General features: G+C 38.9%; 1 protein-coding gene across 1 annotated transcript in view; it reads left to right on the plus strand.

Moving 5' to 3' along the window:
* LOC120774774 overlaps positions 1 to 20,610 on the plus strand; it is a 40,043-nt gene that overhangs the window by 15,047 nt on the left and 4,386 nt on the right. Inside the window, exons 5-13 of the mRNA XM_040104545.1 lie at positions 563 to 603; positions 2,354 to 3,956; positions 4,493 to 4,755; positions 4,898 to 5,126; positions 6,655 to 6,849; positions 8,177 to 8,239; positions 8,399 to 8,511; positions 8,632 to 8,712; positions 11,653 to 12,083. Of these exons, the coding sequence (XP_039960479.1) occupies positions 563 to 603; positions 2,354 to 3,956; positions 4,493 to 4,755; positions 4,898 to 5,126; positions 6,655 to 6,849; positions 8,177 to 8,239; positions 8,399 to 8,511; positions 8,632 to 8,712; positions 11,653 to 12,083 (3,019 nt within the window). The remainder of the gene's footprint in view (positions 1 to 562; positions 604 to 2,353; positions 3,957 to 4,492; positions 4,756 to 4,897; positions 5,127 to 6,654; positions 6,850 to 8,176; positions 8,240 to 8,398; positions 8,512 to 8,631; positions 8,713 to 11,652; positions 12,084 to 20,610) is intronic.

Below are 20,610 nucleotides of genomic sequence, written 5' to 3' on the forward strand. Positions count from 1 at the left end.
GTCTTTATAAATATGGTTTATTTATAGTTAGCAAGAAGTAACAGTAATTATAAAAAAATCGTGCAAAATTTCAGTTGTCAGTTGTCAGCTGTCAGTTGTCAACTGGCAATGGAAAAATCCCAACTGGACTTAATTCAATTTTTTTTTATTGAATTTTAATGTTATAAAAATTCTTTTACAAATTGCAAAAATAATAATAATTTTTAAGGAATATGGCAACCCTATCTTTCTAACACGCTTTATGTATTTAGCAAGTAGCAGACATTATAAAAAATACTTTTTTCTCGATTTCAAATAACAATTAGGCATAATATGCTCCGAAAATTTAGCTGTCAGCTGTCAGTTGTCGGCTGTCAACTGCTGAATCATAACTCTTTATTAGAAATTAAAAGTCCCAACAGTTGTATAAAAATTTTTACGCCAATTTTAGCACATAAAAAATATAAAGTTTTGAAATCAGTCTTCTAAAGCCATTTCTACAGTGTGAACTTAAACCAAAAATGCAACGCTGACTTTATACTTAAAAGTACATAACCCTTCGTTTATTTTACTCCTTCTATAGCTTATCTGGTTGTCCAAAACGTGATAAAGTCACCTCGGAATGTAAGTTAAATATTTTTTAACAGCTTGTATGTTTGTAATGTACCGTTACTTGATTTTTGGCATGTATGTATGAGTGTTGTTATTTTAATTATTATTTCTCTTTAATGCATGCAGTTTGTATTGGTTTTGGAATGAGTGCTGCGCATTTTATTGCGCAGTTGTATATAGGCTGAAAAGTAAAAAGTGGATAAGTCAATATAGAGTGTTTTTATTATTATTTTTTATTACATTTTAGTATTTATCTTATTGATTGCATTTTTTTATATATTTTGTTAACATAATTTTTGATTTTATTTTTAAAATTCAGTTTCAAAAAATTTGCAGAATTTCAATTTTATTGGTTTATTTTTTTTAATATGTGTATATTTCTTTTTTAATATTTTTGAATTTTTTTCAATTTTCTTTATTTTTTTAATATCTCTATCTTTTTAATATTTATATTTTCTTACAATTTTTTTAATTTTTATTTTATATATTTTATGATTGCTTTGTAAAAATTATTCGTTTTTATTTAAATTGAAGCCAGTTGGTAACCCATAAAGCATACTTTTCTCTAACGCACACCATTATTCATCTTCATCTAGGCAAAATTATTTTCTATTATGATAAATATTATGATAAATAATAATTTTTTTACAAAATATTTTTTTTTTCTCAATATATAATTAATGTTAATTTTTGAAACACTGAATTACTTTGAATGGGGTAGAGATTATTTAGACAATCAAAATATAAAAAACTTAACCTAAAAAACTAGAAAATAAATCTATACCAAAGCACCTGGTATCTAGTAAATGTGCCCGCTTTTCACATACTCAGCCTCTCCTCTGACGCAACTCTCTACATACATGTTTGTAACTCTTCTCCTACTCACTAATTATAATGTTCGCCTATCCACTATCGGCAATGATCAAGCATCAGTAGCTCTCTTACTCTCTTTGTGACTATGCCTATTACTACGGAACGCCTAAACTAAACAACTATTAACTAGTCAACTATCACTTTCCTTAACTCTGCCTCTGACGAAGGCTGCTCGGCAACGCCTGACTGCTGACTACTTTAATTCTGAACTCTGTGGAATGCCAAATGCTCGTGATCGTAAACGTACTCGTACTCGTAGTAAAACGGTGTTGTGATAAGAATAGAAATTATTTGCCAGAAAATTAATACAAACATTCTCTCTCACTCCCCAAAAATCGCTCTCGCACCCTCTTTGGCTTATGCTTGCATTCCCAAACGCCAACACACGTTTAGTATTGGCTTTACATGAGCAAATTCTCAAGTGTCCCACACCGGGTTGCAATGGACGTGGTCATGTGCAGGCACATCGTAGTGTACATCGCAGTCTATCCGGTTGTCCGAAGGCAGTAAAACGCGCCGCGAAAAGAGAGCAACAAGCAGTGTTAAGCAAGAGGCCAAGTACGCTTCGTCACACCACGATAGATAGCAAATGTGACGCGCCTCGTGAGAGACTTGAGGCTGAAGATGCTTTGAAACCCCTGCGAGAGGAGCTTCACAGTGAGGTTGCAGGTTTGTCGCCTTAAAGGGAGGCATTATTTCCATTTGTAAATATTTTAAAAATCTCTACCCCTCAATTTGAGGTTTCGAGCTCGTGTTTTTTAAAATGCTTCAATTTGTCCCTTGTTTGTTCATTACTTTTTGTTGTATATTTCATTATTTTTTTTTTTTGCTACACACTTCGTTAAAATCGAAATCGCCCACTCTTATACTCTCCATTTCTCACCCACAGCTGTGGTAGACACATTAAAGTCCGAGCCGAAGGAGTTGCCTCATTTGGAAAAGTTAAAAATCGCCTCGAATCAATACTTGAACAACAACAACATCAGCTGCATTAATAACAATAGTGGGCACGTCACGACCGGCAGCAACAACAATAGTAATACTTCCGCCAGCCACAACACACTCAGCCACAGCTCGAGCTCGACGACGAACTCAAGTGCGGCGAGCAACGCAATGCCAATTATCAAATCGGAATTCAGTCCGGTCGCCAGCGTCAAGTCCGAATACAACAAAAGTCCCATGCATCCATATATGAACAATGCGGACAGCACCGGCGGTGGTCCAACAGACCGTTCGGCTAACGGTAATGCGCCCAATACCGGCGCTGTGTCCACAACGAACTCAGATAATTTGCACGCGCCACACTTGAGTGGTGTCCGAAGTGCGACCGGAACACTTCAAGCATCCGGCTACGTGAGCATGCAGCAGCAGCAACAGCATCAACAACAACAGCCACCCCAACAGCAGCCACCAACGCATACAATGGCCGACCCACATCAGCAGCAACATCAACAACAGGCGCAACAACAAAGTCCACATAATCCACATCAACAACAACAACAGCACACAATGCATCAACAACGCGGTCCATTCATCGAAGACTCATCATCGCTAATGATGTCCGCTGGCAATGGTGCTTCCGTGAACGGTGCCGATGCCTATCGCACCGATGGTCATCATGACGACGCACAACATCAACAACATCACTACGAGCATATGCGCTATGCGCAACACATGGGGAATGGTGTTGGTGGTGGTGGCGCCAGCGTTGGTGATGGCAGTCTAGGTGGTGGCAAACCACCCACCTCTGCTTATGGACAGGAAATGCTCACTGCCAATGGTGCACCCACCAATGCGATGTCGCCCAATGCACGCGCCTACGATGCCAACCCACCCACATCGCTCTCATCGGCCGCCGCTGCAGCAGCCTATGCTGATGCCACGGGCGTATCCAGTGTAGCCGGTATGCCGACAGCCTTCGAACGCTACGATCCCATTTGCAATGGTCAGCGTCAGGGTCCACCCTCGAATATGTATCATTATCTGCCACAGTCCGCAGACGATTTGCAAGTGCAGCAGCAGAAATACTTGCAAGAACAACAAATGTTAATGGCCAAAGCGGAACACGATGAACTCGCCAATGGTGGTCCAATATATCCACGCCCTATGTATCACTATGATCCGAGTATGGGTCCATTGCCGCCAGGCTTTTCCGCCATTAATTTGTCGGTAAAGATGGCAGCGGCGCAAGCAGCAGCTGCCGCCGCCGCTTACCAAAATCAACAGCAGCAGCAGCAGCAACAACAACAGCAACCGAAGCAAAGCGGTTCACCGTCACCACCTGGTGCTCCGGTCGTAGATTTGTCAGCCTCCGCCTCGGTGACATCGTCCAGTCCGCACGGTTTCAACTCGCCAGCATCACACAACCAGTACAGTCAGCGCATGGGCGCTGGCAGTCCACAGCCTGGTGCGAGCCCCAACATCGCCAGTCCGCAAGTGCCAAGTCCTCAGGGACAAACTTTGGATTTGAGCGTCACACGCCTGCCACACAGGTAAGAGGTGTTGTGGGGACTAATAAATTTTTATAAGAGGAGAATGCCTTGGACAATTTGTCAGGCACTAGTTGTGGAATAAAATATTTTGTTCCTTTAGTGAGACCGGAATTACGGTCGGAACTGGTTGGGATTTACTTTATTTATTTTTTTAAAGAAGAAGCTATGAAGAATCTGAAATTTATATCTAGTAACACTTTACTTCTGTGCGGTATTTATTCAAGAGAGGCTGAGGCCTAAATATATCGGCCTGTTGGGCAAGGTTGAAGTTTTGGCTTGAACCACTCTAGTATTTCATACCTTGCTTAATAGAGTCGTATTTAAAAAGACTTCTGTTGTAAACACGATACAGTCGTAATACGCAATGCTTTTATTAGGCACACTTAGTTTTATCAAGCACACCTTAGTTCCAAACATTTCACACATATACCACTCAACCCTAGAGGCACATCCCTCCCAGCAATGTCCTTTTAAGATAAACCAAAAAATCGACGCTTTCATTTATTAAAGCTATATTTTTCTCTCAATCTTTACAGTATTATCACGAGTCCACAGTACGGTACACATCCCGACGGTCTGGTCGTCGGACATCCACAAGGCTTTGGACCAGGTGTACCACCAACCGGCGCTAACGGTGCGCCACGTTCACCACAAATGGAGCCGGTCGATTTCAGCGGACCACCAAGACCACTCGGTTTCGGGCTGGTCGGACACATAGGCGGACCGCGTCCATATAGTCGTGAATCGACACCGGATAGCGGCGGTTCGCACTACATCGACAGCTATCGCGACCCAAGTGGTAAGTGAAGCGTTGAAGTGTACAAAGATTTCAGTTTAAAGATTTGTATCTGTTGACCAAAGCCATAATTTTGGCTTCTTGCGGCTTGCTAGTTACTTTCATTTTAATCATCTGTGTTTTTTCTTCCTCTTTGCAAAATTAGGCTACTCCCCTCATCCCGGCTATGGCATGGTCGTACAATCTGATTATCCCCCAGCCGGCTATCATGGCTACGGTCCAGCCGCATATCAATGCAGCAATCCTTATGCGACTGCTGTCGGTCCCGGCGGATATCCGACACCCGTATCGGGCGGCTACTCACCCAGTCCAGCGTCGTGTTACTCCATGCCGCCGCCACAACATATACCACAACACGACAAGACAAAGGATAGGTTAGTCGAATGGCAAGTCAAATCACTTTACTACTAACAGCTACTTTATTGCTACTTCGTTTGAGTTCGTTTGCATATTCGTGTGCTTAGCATCCTTTTTACTAACATTTTTGTTGTATCCTATACCATCATATGTGTATTGACGTACCGTTACCACCGTTACTCATGGTGGCGCATGCAACATTTTTGTCCACTGAAAAATAGTTTGTCCAACCCCTTTGAGCGTGCGTCTGTGTGTGAAGGGGTGGTGTTTCTGCCGCAAGTGGCAACATTCGCCGGAAAGGACACTAGTCTCGTTATTACGATAATGAAAAGAGCACACCGTCGCAAATGTCCTTGTCAATGTTTTTATATATATATGTGTATGTATGGTGTATGTGACTCGAGCGCTTGGCAGGACATTCGTGTACCGTCATATCTACGAATATTATGGAAAATATTAAAATATGCAATAATGACACTTATCAGACGAGCTGAGTTGAGTTGAGTTGTGTTTCGCATTGACAAAGGACCATTGTGTGTAGTGACGTTGTCGAACCTTAATGAAAATGTGCGCCGACTGCCGAGTATGGGCCTGCATTGGAAAACTGTGTCCTTTTTGACAGATTTTAATATTTATAAAGATGTGTGGCCCCCAAACGACAGAGTGGCAATAAATTGAAATTACTCTACAAACGAGCGGACGCACACGAGCGTAGAGCGACCGGCAGGTGCTGCCGTGATGGTCAGAGTTGGTGACGGCAGAGCGGCGCATTGTCGCATAAAACTAGTTTACGAGCTAACCGATGATGAAGGCAGTAAAGACTCACTCACGTCCAGCAAAGAGACTTTAAAGCAAGCCAAATTCTTTAATGTGTGCGATGATTAACTGAAGCCGCCTTTGTCTTGAGTGAAGTTTGGAGCGCACAGCAAACTTATAACTGAAGACCACTCCCGTCGACGGCAATCGAAATCCAATTTAAAGCTGGCTTTACGAATCGAATGCTGCAATACAAATCTGCGCGCTTATGTGAGCAAGCAGTCATTCAGGCGGATGGCCGGTCGGCAGAGCGACGGACTCGCACACTTAAACTTTTAAGTGCGCACTCAGGCGTACGCTGACCAATTGATAGTTGAATAAACGGGTTTATCCGTTTCTAAGTATGATGCACGAACCTTTACACCCGCATACTCTCTTATAGCTAGCACTCAATTTAGTTTTCTTTGTGCGCGCTCCTGCAGCCAGCGATAAGCTTGCAATTTGCCAGACAAATTTATTAAACTGAGAGCAAACTTTCAATACTCAACTCTGTATGGACAAAAGTGGATTTTTTGCTATCAACCGATTGATTTCTAAACGCATCAGCCGTCATTGCGCTCGGTTAGACAGAGATACTGATTGATTTTGCTTCAGCAGCTTCACAGTTTTAAAGCTTTCATTGCATGCCTTACAATGCTTAAGAATTCTTTATTTTATTGCTCGACTGCTCTCACTGCTTTCTAACATAGATTTTAATTTTTGGTCTTTGTTTTGTATCCACCTCCACAGTTTGACGGGCTGTACGCGCAGCGATCGCAATCATCTGCAGCCACACTCGCAAGAACTGAAATGTCCCACGCCCGGCTGTGATGGTTCGGGTCATGTCACCGGCAATTATTCATCGCATCGCAGTTTATCGGGTTGTCCGCGCGCCAATAAACCGAAGAGTAAGCCACGCGACGGACAGGACTCAGAGCCGCTGAGGTGAGTACCTACTTACACTATACTTTAATTAGGTTAGGCTGAATTTGACAGACAGGCTGTCATGCCATTTATTGGCTTATAGGTCTTTTGTAACCCCAGATGGTTATTCCGTTTAATACTGTTGTCTGAGGCGAGTTCTCCGAGGCTGTTTTCTTCCTTTCATTGGGAGTGTTTTTTATGTGGCGGGTCTCAAACTGCACAACCCTGTGGAGAGATGTTTCGCCTCATTACTCTATCTTTATATCCTCTTTGTAAACACAGCTATAACCAAGTAAGCGGTATCTACGCCAATAAAAAAGAAGAAGACGAATTCTACATAAGGGCGGAAAGTAGTAGAGAAGGTATTCCTGTGTCTCTTTTATGCCTACTTCCTTGCATTTACTGTACGTGTCCTCGTTACTAACGATCATTTAGCTCGCATGTGATGCTAGTAAGTTCTTATCTGTCATTTTGTCAACAACCATCCTTTAATCTTTTCGAGACGTTGTAAGCATAAAGCAAGCGTGTTTTCTTCGATGCCCTTTCTCATGATCTTGGTGATCGTGCGTGTCCTTAAGGCAATCCATCTCGTCCTGATCTGAAATTTCATTGTGTATCGTTTTGAGCTCGTGAGCATTCACTCCAACATCAGAGCAGTAATAATAGTGCTGAGTTCGCTAACTAGGCGCTCAAAGAAATATCAAGCTCCTTCATCATCACATTCCCCTAGGTACTCGATCAGCGGCCCGACGGAATTGTTGGTAACCGCAAAGCTGGCACCCTTGGACTTTCTTCTCCGTTTTCTTATCTTTACAAAGCTGAAGTTGCGACATTTTGACACTCTTATCTTCGGCGAACAAGGAGACATAGCCGAAACTGGCATTAACAGTCTTAACAAATCGGAAACTATGAAAAATATCTTGAACCATTTAGAGCTGAGGTCCGGGAGCTCAATCTTAATTTTGAAAGGATAGGTAAGCGAATGTTTTTAAGTATTCTAGTAAGTTTCTGGGTTCGTCGGAGCGTTATTAATTTATAATCTATCTACTCCTACTTCTGCCTTCATTTTCAAATAACTTACGTACATGGAGCCAGTCACCTGAGTTAGCAGTCATTGATGTGAATTTTTTAATATTTTAAGAGGTTGTCAAGGCATTAGAAAATATATATCTGAATTACGTTTCACAGAAAGAAGTAAAGGTTTTGATTCCCTCAAATTTTTGACATTTTTACTCTAGGGTTTTTAATTTATTTTACGCTAGCGTATAAAATATTTTGGAATCCAAGGATCTTTCATTAATATATCAAATATATATTAACCTAACCACAAATTCTCATCTCTCTTCAGATGTCCCATACCCGGCTGTGACGGCTCTGGCCATTCCACTGGCAAATTCTTATCGCACAGAAGGTAAATATTCTTTATTACTACACATACATATACATTCATATAAATATACACACTCCACACAAACAACACACATATTAACATCAATTCCGCTGCTTGCCACACTGCATACGCATAATTAACCACTTTCTCTTTTCTTACCTCTCAATCTCCATTCTACAGCGCCTCCGGCTGTCCCATCGCGAATCGCAATAAAATGCGCGTACTCGAGGCCGGCGGCACCGTAGAACAGCATAAAGCCGCCGTCGCTGCGGCGACTGCGATGAAGTTTGACGGTGCGTATGCTCAACATTTTGGTAATGTCTTGCGAACCAACTCATTAACAGCGGCGCAAATTACTAACCCTTTACATTTCTTGCAATTTCTTCTTGTTTTCACACTCGTTTGAACAGCAGGTTGCGGCAGCGCTGCCAGTCAAGGCATGAAGAAACCAAAATTCGACGATGTTACAATGGTCTACCCCAAGGGCTATACAGGTAAGCAATGAGATTGTCTCGCATAACTTTTTCTCGAACATGTGTTGCTTTTGTTTTCGAACACCACTTAAAAGTACTACATGAAATCACTTTATGCTTTCCGTTTCGGTTTCGATTTCGATTTCGTATGTGTGCGTGTGCTAATAAAGTATTTTCAAATTTTCTTTGAAAGAATTTGTTTAGTGTTCTTTATTGTGACGCCAAGAAAGCGTATTATTTGAAATATTTTATTATAATTTTCTAGTAAGTAATTGCGTAATTAATTAGAAACGTGCTAAGCACTTAGCAAATGCAGTAATTGTATGTAATCTACTCCACTAATTAACTTTTAATTAACTCTAATTAAACAATACGAACAAAAATTCTAATATTCATTTCTAATTATTCTCTCGTTTTCTTTCTTTTTTCTTATACGTTTCGTTTCATGTGGATTATTTGTGTTTAGATTACGCGACGTTTTGTATCGGTGCCGAATATCTGCTATAGAATGAGCATTTTGATTAGCAAAACCAATACTAAACACTCTTTTACATACATACAAGTACATATGTATAAGTACATGTATAGCAAATACAACGTTGTTTAAGATTTTTCAAATGCCACTCTCTAAAAGAAAATTCACTTTGAAAAGTCTTTGCTTCCAAAACCAAAAAAAAAAATAAAATTATAAAAAATACACACAGTACCTTATATCTAAATATCGTAACGACATTTAAACCGAATCGTACCGATCCATACTGTATCACCTACCCACCGATCGATTGACATGAAGACTAAGGTAAGCTCTAATGCTCAGTCCACCTTTTTTGTTTTTGTAAAATACTTATAAGCTTACACTTATTCATGTTATTTGCGTTAGCAACAATATTTTCACCAACTTTTTTATTATAAAGTACACCAACATATTTAATAAGCGGTCTGCAAGCTTAATTTAGTGAAACAAAATTTAATTTATAAATGTTATGAATTCTTCTATAAATGTCGCTCAGCAAATGTTGCTAGCAACATTTTTATATGCTCTTGTAAATTTTTTTTATTTATGTTTTTGGCTCAAAATTAATAATTTTTGGGAAAAATAATGTTACTAAGCAAATGTTGCCAGCAACATATTTGTTTTCTCTTGTAAACTTGTCTTTATTAGCTCATAATGAAAAATTTTTGCGAAAAAAGTATGTGTTAGAGAATGTTGCTAAACAAATGTTGGCAATGTTATGAACTCTTTTATAAAATTGCACAGCAAATGTTGTCGGCAACATTTTTGTTTTTTCTTGTGAATATTTTTATTTACTTTTTTTTTAACTTTATTAATTAATAATTTTTGCAAAAACAAAATTTTTATTTTTATTTTGTAAAATATTTTACATATACATTAGTAATTTTCACCACACAATCATTTTTACTAAAAAAAGTTTTAATAGTATGTTGCAAAAAAAAATTGTTAGCAACATTTTCTATTTTGTTAAATTTTTTGTATTGTTTTATGTAGCATAATTATTCACATTTGCAGAAATAAATTTGGAAAAAAATGTTGCTAAGCAAATGTTGCTGACGACATTTTTTTTACATTATAAAATATTTTTCCGCTCATAACCTATAACTTTTGTGAAAAAAGATATTTTAAGAATATGTTGCTAAGCAAATGTTGCCCGCAACTTTTTTGTTATTTTTTTTAAATACTTATATTTATACTTTCGACTCATCAGTAATCATTTTTGGCAAAAATATCAGCTGTAAAAACATGTTGCGAAACGAATATTGCTACAACATTTTTTACTTTGTAAAATATGTTTTAGAAATATGTTGCTAAATAAATGTTGCCAGTAGCATTTCAATTTTATTTCATAAAATATGTTTACTTGTACTTTCGGCTCATCATCAATCCTTTTTGGCAAAAAAGTCAGTTTGAAGAACATGTTGCAAAGCAAATATTGCTGGCAACATATTTCGTTTTCTTGATTTTTTATATAACAAATGCTGCCAGCAACATGTTTTTATCTTGTAAATAATTTTTTTCAGGAAAATGTTGCTAAACAATTGTTGCCGGTAACATTTTTTTTATAAAATTCTTTTATTTATACTTACGGCTCATCACCAATCATTTTTGGTGACAAAAAAGTCAGTTTTAAGGAAATGTTGCTAAACGAATGTTGCTAGCTACATTTTGTGTTTTGTTAATTTTTTTTCTATTTTTTTCCTATTTTTTTATATTGCAGCATAATGCATAGATTTTTTTATAAAAATATGTATTTTTAAAAATAATGTAAACTTATATTCTAGCGATATTTTTTCATGAGAAGGCAGCATTGCAATTTTGCTATACATTTTATAACCATATTTTTGCATATTTTTTTGTTGCTATGAACATGTTGCTAAGCTAAAAAAATTAAGTTTCAAGCAACTTTTTGATGTTTCTTTATAAAAGCATATCTTCAGTATTAAATTAAATATACATGTTGCTAAACATATGCATATTGCTCGCAATATTATCTTTACCAAAAAGTAATAATTAATATACCCATAGAATCTCTCAAAAATCAAAAGAAACATGCTTAATAAGCATTTTTTATTTTAGTACATTTTTAGTACAACAATTTTAAAGCCGCTTTTGATTCATTAGTGCTAACTGCATAACTGCCAATCGAAAATAATATTTTAGTACAACAATTTAAAGTGTACTAAAATTGCAAAAAAAACATTTAGTACTAAGTTCTAAAGTGTACTAAAACTGATTTCTTATCATATACAACAATTTTATTTACACCTTTGTAATATTGCTCAGACTGTACCCAAAACTATATCAATAAATTTGGTACAACTAAAATTTAGCACACGCGCACATATATTTTTTTTGTTGTAATTCCTAATAATTACTTAAAAATTTCAACTTCAAATTCTACATATATTACATTTATATTTCTCTATGCTCCCCTCTGCGCGCAGGCATCGACATGATGATGGGCGGTGTCGGTTCCGCTGTCTCCTCGTCCGCTTCCGTTTCCAGTAATCTCAGCAATAGTAGCAGCAACAACAACGCCTCGGTGGTGAGCTCAACCGCTGCGCTGGGAAATGTCTCGTCGTCGGTGACCGGCACAGCTACCCTGCCCGACAGTTTGCAAGGCAACAATACCGCCAACAACAACCACAGTAACGGCAATAATGCAACAAATAACGCGAATAACAACAATAACAATAACGTGCCCTCAACAAATGGCGGCGGTGGCGGCAATGGCAGCGGCGTGGGTGAGGACTTGAACACGCTTGAAGCAGAGATCTCCGAATTGCAACGGGAGAATGCGCGCGTCGAATCGCAAATGATGCGCCTCAAGTCCGACATAAATGCCATGGAATCACAGTTGCACACCAGCGATAGGGTACGTAGGCTCAGGTTCGTTGAGGCAAACAAATATCAGTAGCTTATAAGTATGTAGCAACATATGTATGTTTGTATGTAAGTGAAATGAAGGCCACTCGGCCGTGCTCGAAGCGCTTCCGGGTAGCGATGAGCTTAAAGTAGGATCCCAAATCTTGGAAAAGTTTAGCTTGAAGAATAATTTCGAAAAAATGTTCGAGTAGGCGGCGTATTACTGGTTGAGTGCTTGACCTTTTGACCTGTGCGCCACATTTGAAGCGCCCATTAAGCCTTAAATATTTAGGGGACCACTTTCTTTCATATATTTGTATTATAGAACATTTATGTATGTATGTGTGTGTGTGTTTCGTTTAAATTTGTTTGCCTGTAGCTTTGGACTTGTATATTTGACTTTGTTTATAAACTTCTTATTACAGTTTTTCAAGGTCGTCGTCGAAATTTCAAAACATAAACCGGCTTCCACCGAACCGCAAAACAGTTTGAAAAGTAGATACCGCTCAGACAATGCGTACGAAAGAGCTAGCTAGCAAATATTATTAATACAACAACAACACGAAAAACACTAAAAATATGGCATCGTCGGCGGCTGGCAAAAGACGCAACAACTTTCACACCAAAACTCAAAACTTCGAGTTTTCTAACTTTTGCTCAGCGACCGCTAACTTTTGCCATATGACCCAGTAAGAAGCGCGGTAGCTGCGCTGCCGACGTCTACGTCAGCGCCGTCACCGTTAAAATCCAAACACCAAACATAAAGTTCTAATTTTTTCTCTTAACAACTTTTGTTATTTAAATTATAGCCAAAGTACAGAGCTCACAAACACCCTCACCCACACACGACAGACTGTAGGCGGCACGGCGCGAGCGCCAGACAAGCGGACAGCTGACGTCTAAAGGCGGTCGGTCTCGGAAAAGTGTTAGAAATTCCTGTCTGACTTGGCAATGACTCATGCTTTTAGCGTCTGCAACAACAACAACTCGCACCCAGGGTTTACTCGCCTCTACACAGCCGTCTTCCGTCGGGCGCTACTTTCTACTTAACTCAAGTTTTGCGCTTTTATCAAAGTTTATCAATTAATTTTTATGAAAAGTTCTTGCACTTTTCGCCAAACTTCCTCGACAATCGCTCGCTCGCTCCCACTTACTTCCATCGCGCGCTGTCTCTCTCTATTTGTCTCTCTCTCGCGCGCGCTTTAAAACATTCACACGCTTTAGTCGCGTTTGGTCGCTGCGGTTAATGGACTTGTACCGTTGCCGCCGGCGTCAACGTCAACGCCGTCCGCGGCGCTGTGTCTGCGCTGTTTTGCTTAGCAAAATTTGGAGCAGAAAGTTTATAGTCTAACAGCTAAAGTTTTGCATTCGTCATCGTACTAAAGTTTCGGCGTAAAGTTATTAATAACTTAAGTCAAAGTCCCACTTCTGGGTCGAATTGTTGTTGAAAGTATTGAATTTTCCACGGCACGCCATTTTGTTTGGAATTTTAAGTTGCACATATGTATGTATGTATGTGTAAGTACACAGAGGCTTTAAGGGTTATTAAAGGGTTAACGAATGGAAATTGTAGTAAATTCTGATTTATTCCCACAGTGTAGCGGAGCGTCAAGCTTTTATTACGTCTCTCGTTTCAGAAAAGTTATGCTCACTTCCAGCTCTATAAAGATGGAATATGGAGATAATTTCCTTCATAACAACAACACCGGCCATTTTGTATTATTTTCATGTGTCTTGTCAAATTTCCTGTATTTTGCTCGCAAAGCATGCGATCCGCAATTTTTGATGAGAGTCAAAGAGAAATCCTTCTGTTGTTTTACCGGCCTTTCAAGCTAAAATCTACATTTTAAAGACATACTCAAACGGTATTTCAAGTTTTTTCTAACAAATTCCCAATTGGTCAATTGAAAACTATTTTCGAAGAGAGAATTGAAATAATGTCTAGAAAAAGTTTTTTTTCCATACCGCGTTAAAAAAAAAAGGTTTTTTTAGCTTTGAGCTTCTACTTTTTTGGCTTTCGAGGAGCACATATTGTATCATCAACCTTATTTCTCGTAGTGCTTTATTGACAGAAAACATTCCCCTAAATAATACTGAGTTAACAGCACCAGACCAGAGTAAGTCAGGGTCCACTCCAGTTGCGTGCATCCAACTGTCGTACGAATGAACTCATTTCTAGGTAGAAACACCGGAAACTCTGAGCTCTTCAATAACATATCATCTGGATGAGTTTAAGCACAGTTTAAGGACAACTTCCACGGTCAATGATTACTTAGCGTCAACACAGAGCATGTGAATCTCGGCATAATATGATAATGACTATTTACAGCCATCTCTCCCTCTTTTACTTGGCATTTCGCCTCGAATTTTCGAAAACTTCCATTGGAGCTTTCGAAAACAGAGAAGATACAGCTGAAAGCTAACTTACTCGCCACCCATACTTCTTCTGCTTAGGCGCATAACTCTAACATAACCTAAAAGTTGGACAACTCGAATAAGTAATATACTTCTGTAGTTAAAAAATAGTAAGACTTTATAATTTAAATTTCGCGCCAAAACCCATTCGTCGACATATTTTTTTTCTAGATTAGTATGTCTATCAGTGACAACTGTGCCAAATGTTTTTTCAAAATAATGATTAGTGTTTAGTATACGCTTGTTTACTTGAACTACATAAAGTGTATTCGGCGATTTTTACGATGAGTGGAATTATTCAACAAAGAAGTTCTATTAAATTTTGTATGCAGAATCCAATTTCTGGGCCCGAAAGGTTCAGAATGTTGGAAAAGGACTTCGGTGATAATTATTTGTCCCGAGCAAATGTTTTTGATTAGTATAAATTATTCAAAAGGGTGGAGCACGTGTTGACGACGAATATCCAGGGCGGCCATCAACATCAACTGATAATCCATATGTTAATAAAATAAAGAAATTGCTGCTTGAGAATTGACGTTTAACAGCCAGATATCTTACTGGCATCGTTGGAAGAGCGCAAGGATCAGTTAAAGCCATTTGGAAAGATCATTTGGACGTAAGAAAAGTGAAAGCACGATTTTTTTCAAAATCACTCAATTTATTCGAAAAACAGCGTCGCTTCTACAGTCAATGCTTTCCGACTAACAAGATGTCATGAAATGTAATATTACTGGCGATAAGTCTTAGAACTACGCTTACGACCCAGAACAGACGATCAATCGGCCGAATATCGTGGCAAAGGTGAGCCGAAGCCGAAAAAACCACGTGAAAGCGGGTGTTGACAGTTTTCTTCCCTCCAAATCCCTTTCGACCGGCCAAAATGTCAACAAGGAATATCATTGGAGTGTTATGCGTAATTTGTGTTAAACTATTTGTATAAAGAGTTCGTTCGGGTCGACAAGTCTTGGTTTTTGACCCCGATAATGCATCGTCGTATACTGCGTTGATTCTTCGTGAATTTATCGCCAAATTGTCAACCAATATCGTGCCGCAACCATCGTGTTCGCCTAATTTAGTGGTTCATTGTTATTCAGTACCTACAAACGACCGTTTCGGGGGAACCGTTTTGAGTCAATTGAAAACATTAAACGTGAATCGCTACGCATATTGAAGGCTATTCCGGAAATTGACTTCAACAACTGAGATTTTGAGTTATAAATTAAGAATTTCAAAATTATGAACAAAGTGCTGCGATTTTTGGCTCACAGTAGTATACTGCATTCGATGACAAAGTTTGAAAGCGAAATCTTGCTGAGGTTAAAAGTCTTTAGTCCTGGACAGTCTTCGCCATTTTGCGCCTGTTTGCAAAACACGATGATTGTTAGTAGAATCGACTAACAAAGCACGTCCAGGGTTAATAAAGTATCCGCACATTTTCTGGCATTAAATTGTATTTAGTGGCGCAAAGTTTTACCAGAGCACAGTAAAGCCAAAGAGAAATAAGTTTAGAACGAAGTTATTTTCTTGCTTTTTCCCAGTTATGGCATAGTCTCTATAAGAAAAACCGACCATATTTCAATTATTTTGCTAAAAGTTATTCTCTCTATTTTAGAAACAAATATTAGCTAAAATATAAGCCATTCAGAGCGCTTGTCCCAAGCAACCGTCTACATAGCTATTTCAAAGAGAGTTGTGGATCTAATAACTAACTATTCGAAAAATTTAGAAAAATTGATTTCCAATAGCACTCATTCTTCGGTACTTCCGGTGTATTTTTGCTATGAAAAGCTTCAAAAAAAATCCAGCAGCCGTTTTCATTAGGCTTAAAGTTGTGAACATTCATATCATATACTATAAATATATATGTGGATATATATAATTATGTATACATATGTATGTATGTATATGAGTTATATTTAACGCAGAAAATCATCGTGGATAACCTCGCTTTTTTAGCAAAAATTACCAGATCAATGGAAAGTAAGAAGTCTCTAACATATTCTAATCAGATTCTACAAAACAATTTCCATAATTTTTTATATTTTTGCAAGCAACATTTATCCTAGTTATATTCACAGCTATTCATTTGCATCAAAGCTATTTTTCTTCCTTGAAAAAGAGGTTGGTTCTATTTTTCCATTTTGCTTAAATTTTCACAAAGTTTGCACTTCTCCAAATGCTGAGGGCTAAGACGCAAGCCTAAATACAAATTACACAAATACACATTGTAAATGAGGTAAACAAATTCAACAAATGCAATGATGATGAATTGCATGGGCACTGCAAGCACAAACACACAGCTACACGCACTCACACAGCGACAGCAAGAAAAAAAGAAAAAAGTACCTGACAATCAGCCGAGTGCACAGATGCTATATAATAGTAGTTATATGTATGTGTGTATGTATATATGTGCGTTCATACAACAAAATGGCGTTCGGATGACAACCAAATACTTACAAGATGTAACAACAACTACAATAACATTTCGGCCAATGAGTGAGCTTTAATGCAATTTGAATGCATTTCCATGCAAGGGCTGGGCCGCAAAAGGACTTCCAGTGCGGCAACATCCCTCGGCAAAGTAAATGCAAGCACACTTTCCTTTATATGTGGGTATGTATATATGTACATATGTAGGTATGTATGTATGCAATCGTTGGCAGGCAGCGCGTGAGTTTGAAGGCAGCTGCATAAATCCCTAAAGGCGGCGTGTGCATGCGCGCCAAGCATTGCACTGGCGGTGAGCAAGCAGACCCTATCCCCAGTGGTCACCTATGTACCATATACACATACATGCTTACACACATATACATGCAATACATATGCAACTGCTCACAAATAGCAACATGTGCGCCTGCCAACCCCACCTGCCGTCGGAGTGTACACGAAGTTTGCTAATGCGATGCTACATTTTGTTGTTGTTGTTGCTAGCTGTATTTATTGATGTTGTTGTTGTCGTTATTGTACTTGTAGTCAGCTGTCCCTTTTCGGTCGTAAACAAATCAACAAATCGCGTTTCATTACAATTCGCTCCTATTCAGTCGTCCTCAATACGACCAACAACAACATATCATACACATACGCGCATGTTTTACAAACTCACACATACATACATATGCATGTAGGTGTACAAGCAGATATTCCCAACTGCGTAGTCACATGAGAATTGCTCAAGTTGTGTGTAACCTTTTTGGCCTCCCATGTGGCCAACTACACGCACAGACTCATACAAGCGCTTATACGAATATATAAATGTACAGGTATGTATGTGTGTGGCTTGGTAGGGAAAATAAGGCCAACAACGTTGAGGAGGCGCCGTGCGCTTGGACTGCGCTGGCGCTTAACCAACGAGCGCGCAGCATTTTATACATAAATATTGGCATACACATGCCTGTATAAGTGTGTGTATGTGTTATGTGGCACTCAAGCTGCGGTGTGTATCCCAGCGTGCTGTGGCCCACCACCGCCGACATGCCAACCCCCACAGCGCAATTGGCGCCAACAACAAAGCAGCGCCAACAGCGCAGACCAACTGCCTTCCAGCTCCCCTTTTCCGCTATATTTTTGTGTGCATGTGTGTAGCCATGTATTACGTTATATACTTTGAGCGCAAGAGGGCGTCGCAGAACTTATTTTTTTGTGTGTTTTCCAGCGCTCCACTTAAATTCTTTGTGCGTTTGTGTGTGTGTGACGCTTTATGTTCAAGCAGCTCTTCTGAGTTTTTCTTTATTTTTCGCTCTTTTCGATTTTTTCTTTTTTCTTCCTCTTTCTTCTAGTACATGCAATTTTTCAGGATTTTTTCTGCGCTTCGTGCGCTATTCGGCCTTTTCGCTCGCACTGCTGCATTGTCGGTATAAGCAGGGTATATATTATCTTTGCTCCTCTCTTCTACTTGGCCGTGGCTATTCATGTCTTTGCTAGCGGTAAACACATGTATGGAAGTGTATCTGTGTGCGCTCCCCATTGGGCGAAGCACTTCATTTTTATTATTTGGCCCATTTGGTAGGTGCCTCACTTTTCTATCGGATCGTTATTACGCCTCAACGACTCGTGTATGAATTGAATTGTATGAAATTCAATTGAATTAAATTCAATTAGATGATTTTATTAAATGATGTGGAAGAATAATGACAGCCTGCTATATAAAGATGCCTAATTAATGCGGATTATTTGATTTTATTCAGGCTTTTGATGGTATGCCATAATGGTATTGACTGAGATGAGCGTAATTTAATATTTCAGCAGGCAGGCATCGTAAACAGGCACCTAAATATATCTATATATAGGTATACATGTACATATGTGTGTATATACTTTCTTAAATAGCTGCCTTATTGCATTAGTTGAAGGATTTTCGATTTTTTAAAGCGTGTTTATGTTGCTGTCATATGAATGGAAGTCACGCAGAGTTTAGCAAAGGCTGAAATAGATCAAATAGCTTTCTGGATTTCTCTCCTTTTCTCCAAAGAAACTAATTGTTTGAAAAAAGGGGGTTTACCATCCAGCACAAAATCATTTTAGTGCTTAATAATATATAATCGGAACACAATCCAAAGCCCTAAAAAATGTTCTTTATTGCACTTGAAGTATTCGTCTTCTTAATTGGCGTAGACACCGCTTTTCGCTGTTTGACACCAATTGGATATTCCAAGAGCAGCGAGGTCCTTCTCCACCTGGAGGTCTTCCTCTTCCTCTACTTTCAACGGCGTGGGAGCCAAGTCGCGAGTGCGACGCCTGTTTGTTTGATAACAGGAGATATTTCGTCTCGGCCTCGTTCACTATCAGACCCATTTGCTTCGTTTACTTATTCAGTCTGAAGAAAACAGAACTAAAGGCGCGGTTGTTGATGCCAATGATATCAATATTATCTTCGTAAGCCAGCAGCTGTACAGTCTTATAGAATATTCTGAGGCTCGAATTATTTTCTCCAGCAGTAGATTGAAGAAGTCGCACGATAGGAAGTCGCCTTGAGTGAAACCTCGTTTGGTATTGAACAGCTCGGAGAGGTCCTTCCGATTTTGACGGAGCTGTTTTGGTGGCTTGCTCAACATCAGTTTACACAGCCGTATTATTTTGGCGGGGATACCAAATTCAGACATCGCGGCATAAAGGCAGTCTTCTTTTCGTGCATTCAAAAGCAACTTGGAAATCGCCGAAGAGGTGGTGGGTGTCGATCCTCTTTTCACTGGTCTTTTCCGAGTCTCTGGAAGACATGGTGAATATCTTGCCAGTTTTAACATTTAGACTCTTTAAATCATAAAAGTAGACCTATTGGCGCGAATAACATAATATTAGGAGAGTCCAACCAAATCCGAGCAATTCAGCCTCAGAAACTGCTCATCTGTGGTGCCTAGACTCCAAAAAGTTTTCCTATGAAAGTAGTTACTAAATTTTGTTCTGATCAAATTTGACCCGGACTAACAAAACATATTGCTAATTTAATTATAATTATTTTTAATATAAATATTTATTTTCGAAAAAAATTATTTTTTCTTGTTATAAGCCTCAGCTGTCCCTTTTAGGACCTTCCCCCAAATTTTGGATTTTTCGGTTTCGACTCGATTTGGAGCGCCATTCGCTTGATTGGTGGAAAGTTTAGACTTTATATTCATTAACTTACGTCTCGTTACCTGTAATAATGCGATTGATCAATGTGGGGCCCCCAGCTACGAAGCTAAGCATCTCTTTAGCGACCTCTAAACGACACTGTTTTTGCAACCGATTCAGGTCTTTTAGTACTCTAGTCATAACCAAAATTTGTTCGATGAATCAATAAGAGATGTTGATCCTAAGCAATCCTTCCGATCCCAACACAACCTTTTTCAAGCGTTGTTTCTTTAACTTTTTCGATGTTATCGTCATTAAAAAAAAGTGGACAGACGACTCATGAGGCAAGTTTTCGATGACTTAGCGAAACACTAGACACCCCAGAACACTTCTGCTAAATTTTAAACGATTCCGTAGTACTGTTTTCATTGAAAGCTGTTAAATTTTGTTCGATGGTAAAAATCGCCAGACAAACTTTCCACATCGTAAGCGAAAAGCCGCCAAACACTCATTACTTAACACGAATATAACTTACGATATGGTATATGTGGTGTGCTCTTTGGGCAGAGGGA

The sequence above is a fragment of the Bactrocera tryoni genome, chromosome 4, assembly GCF_016617805.1.
Source record: "Bactrocera tryoni isolate S06 chromosome 4, CSIRO_BtryS06_freeze2, whole genome shotgun sequence".
NCBI classification, from domain to species: Eukaryota; Metazoa; Arthropoda; class Insecta; order Diptera; family Tephritidae; genus Bactrocera; species Bactrocera tryoni.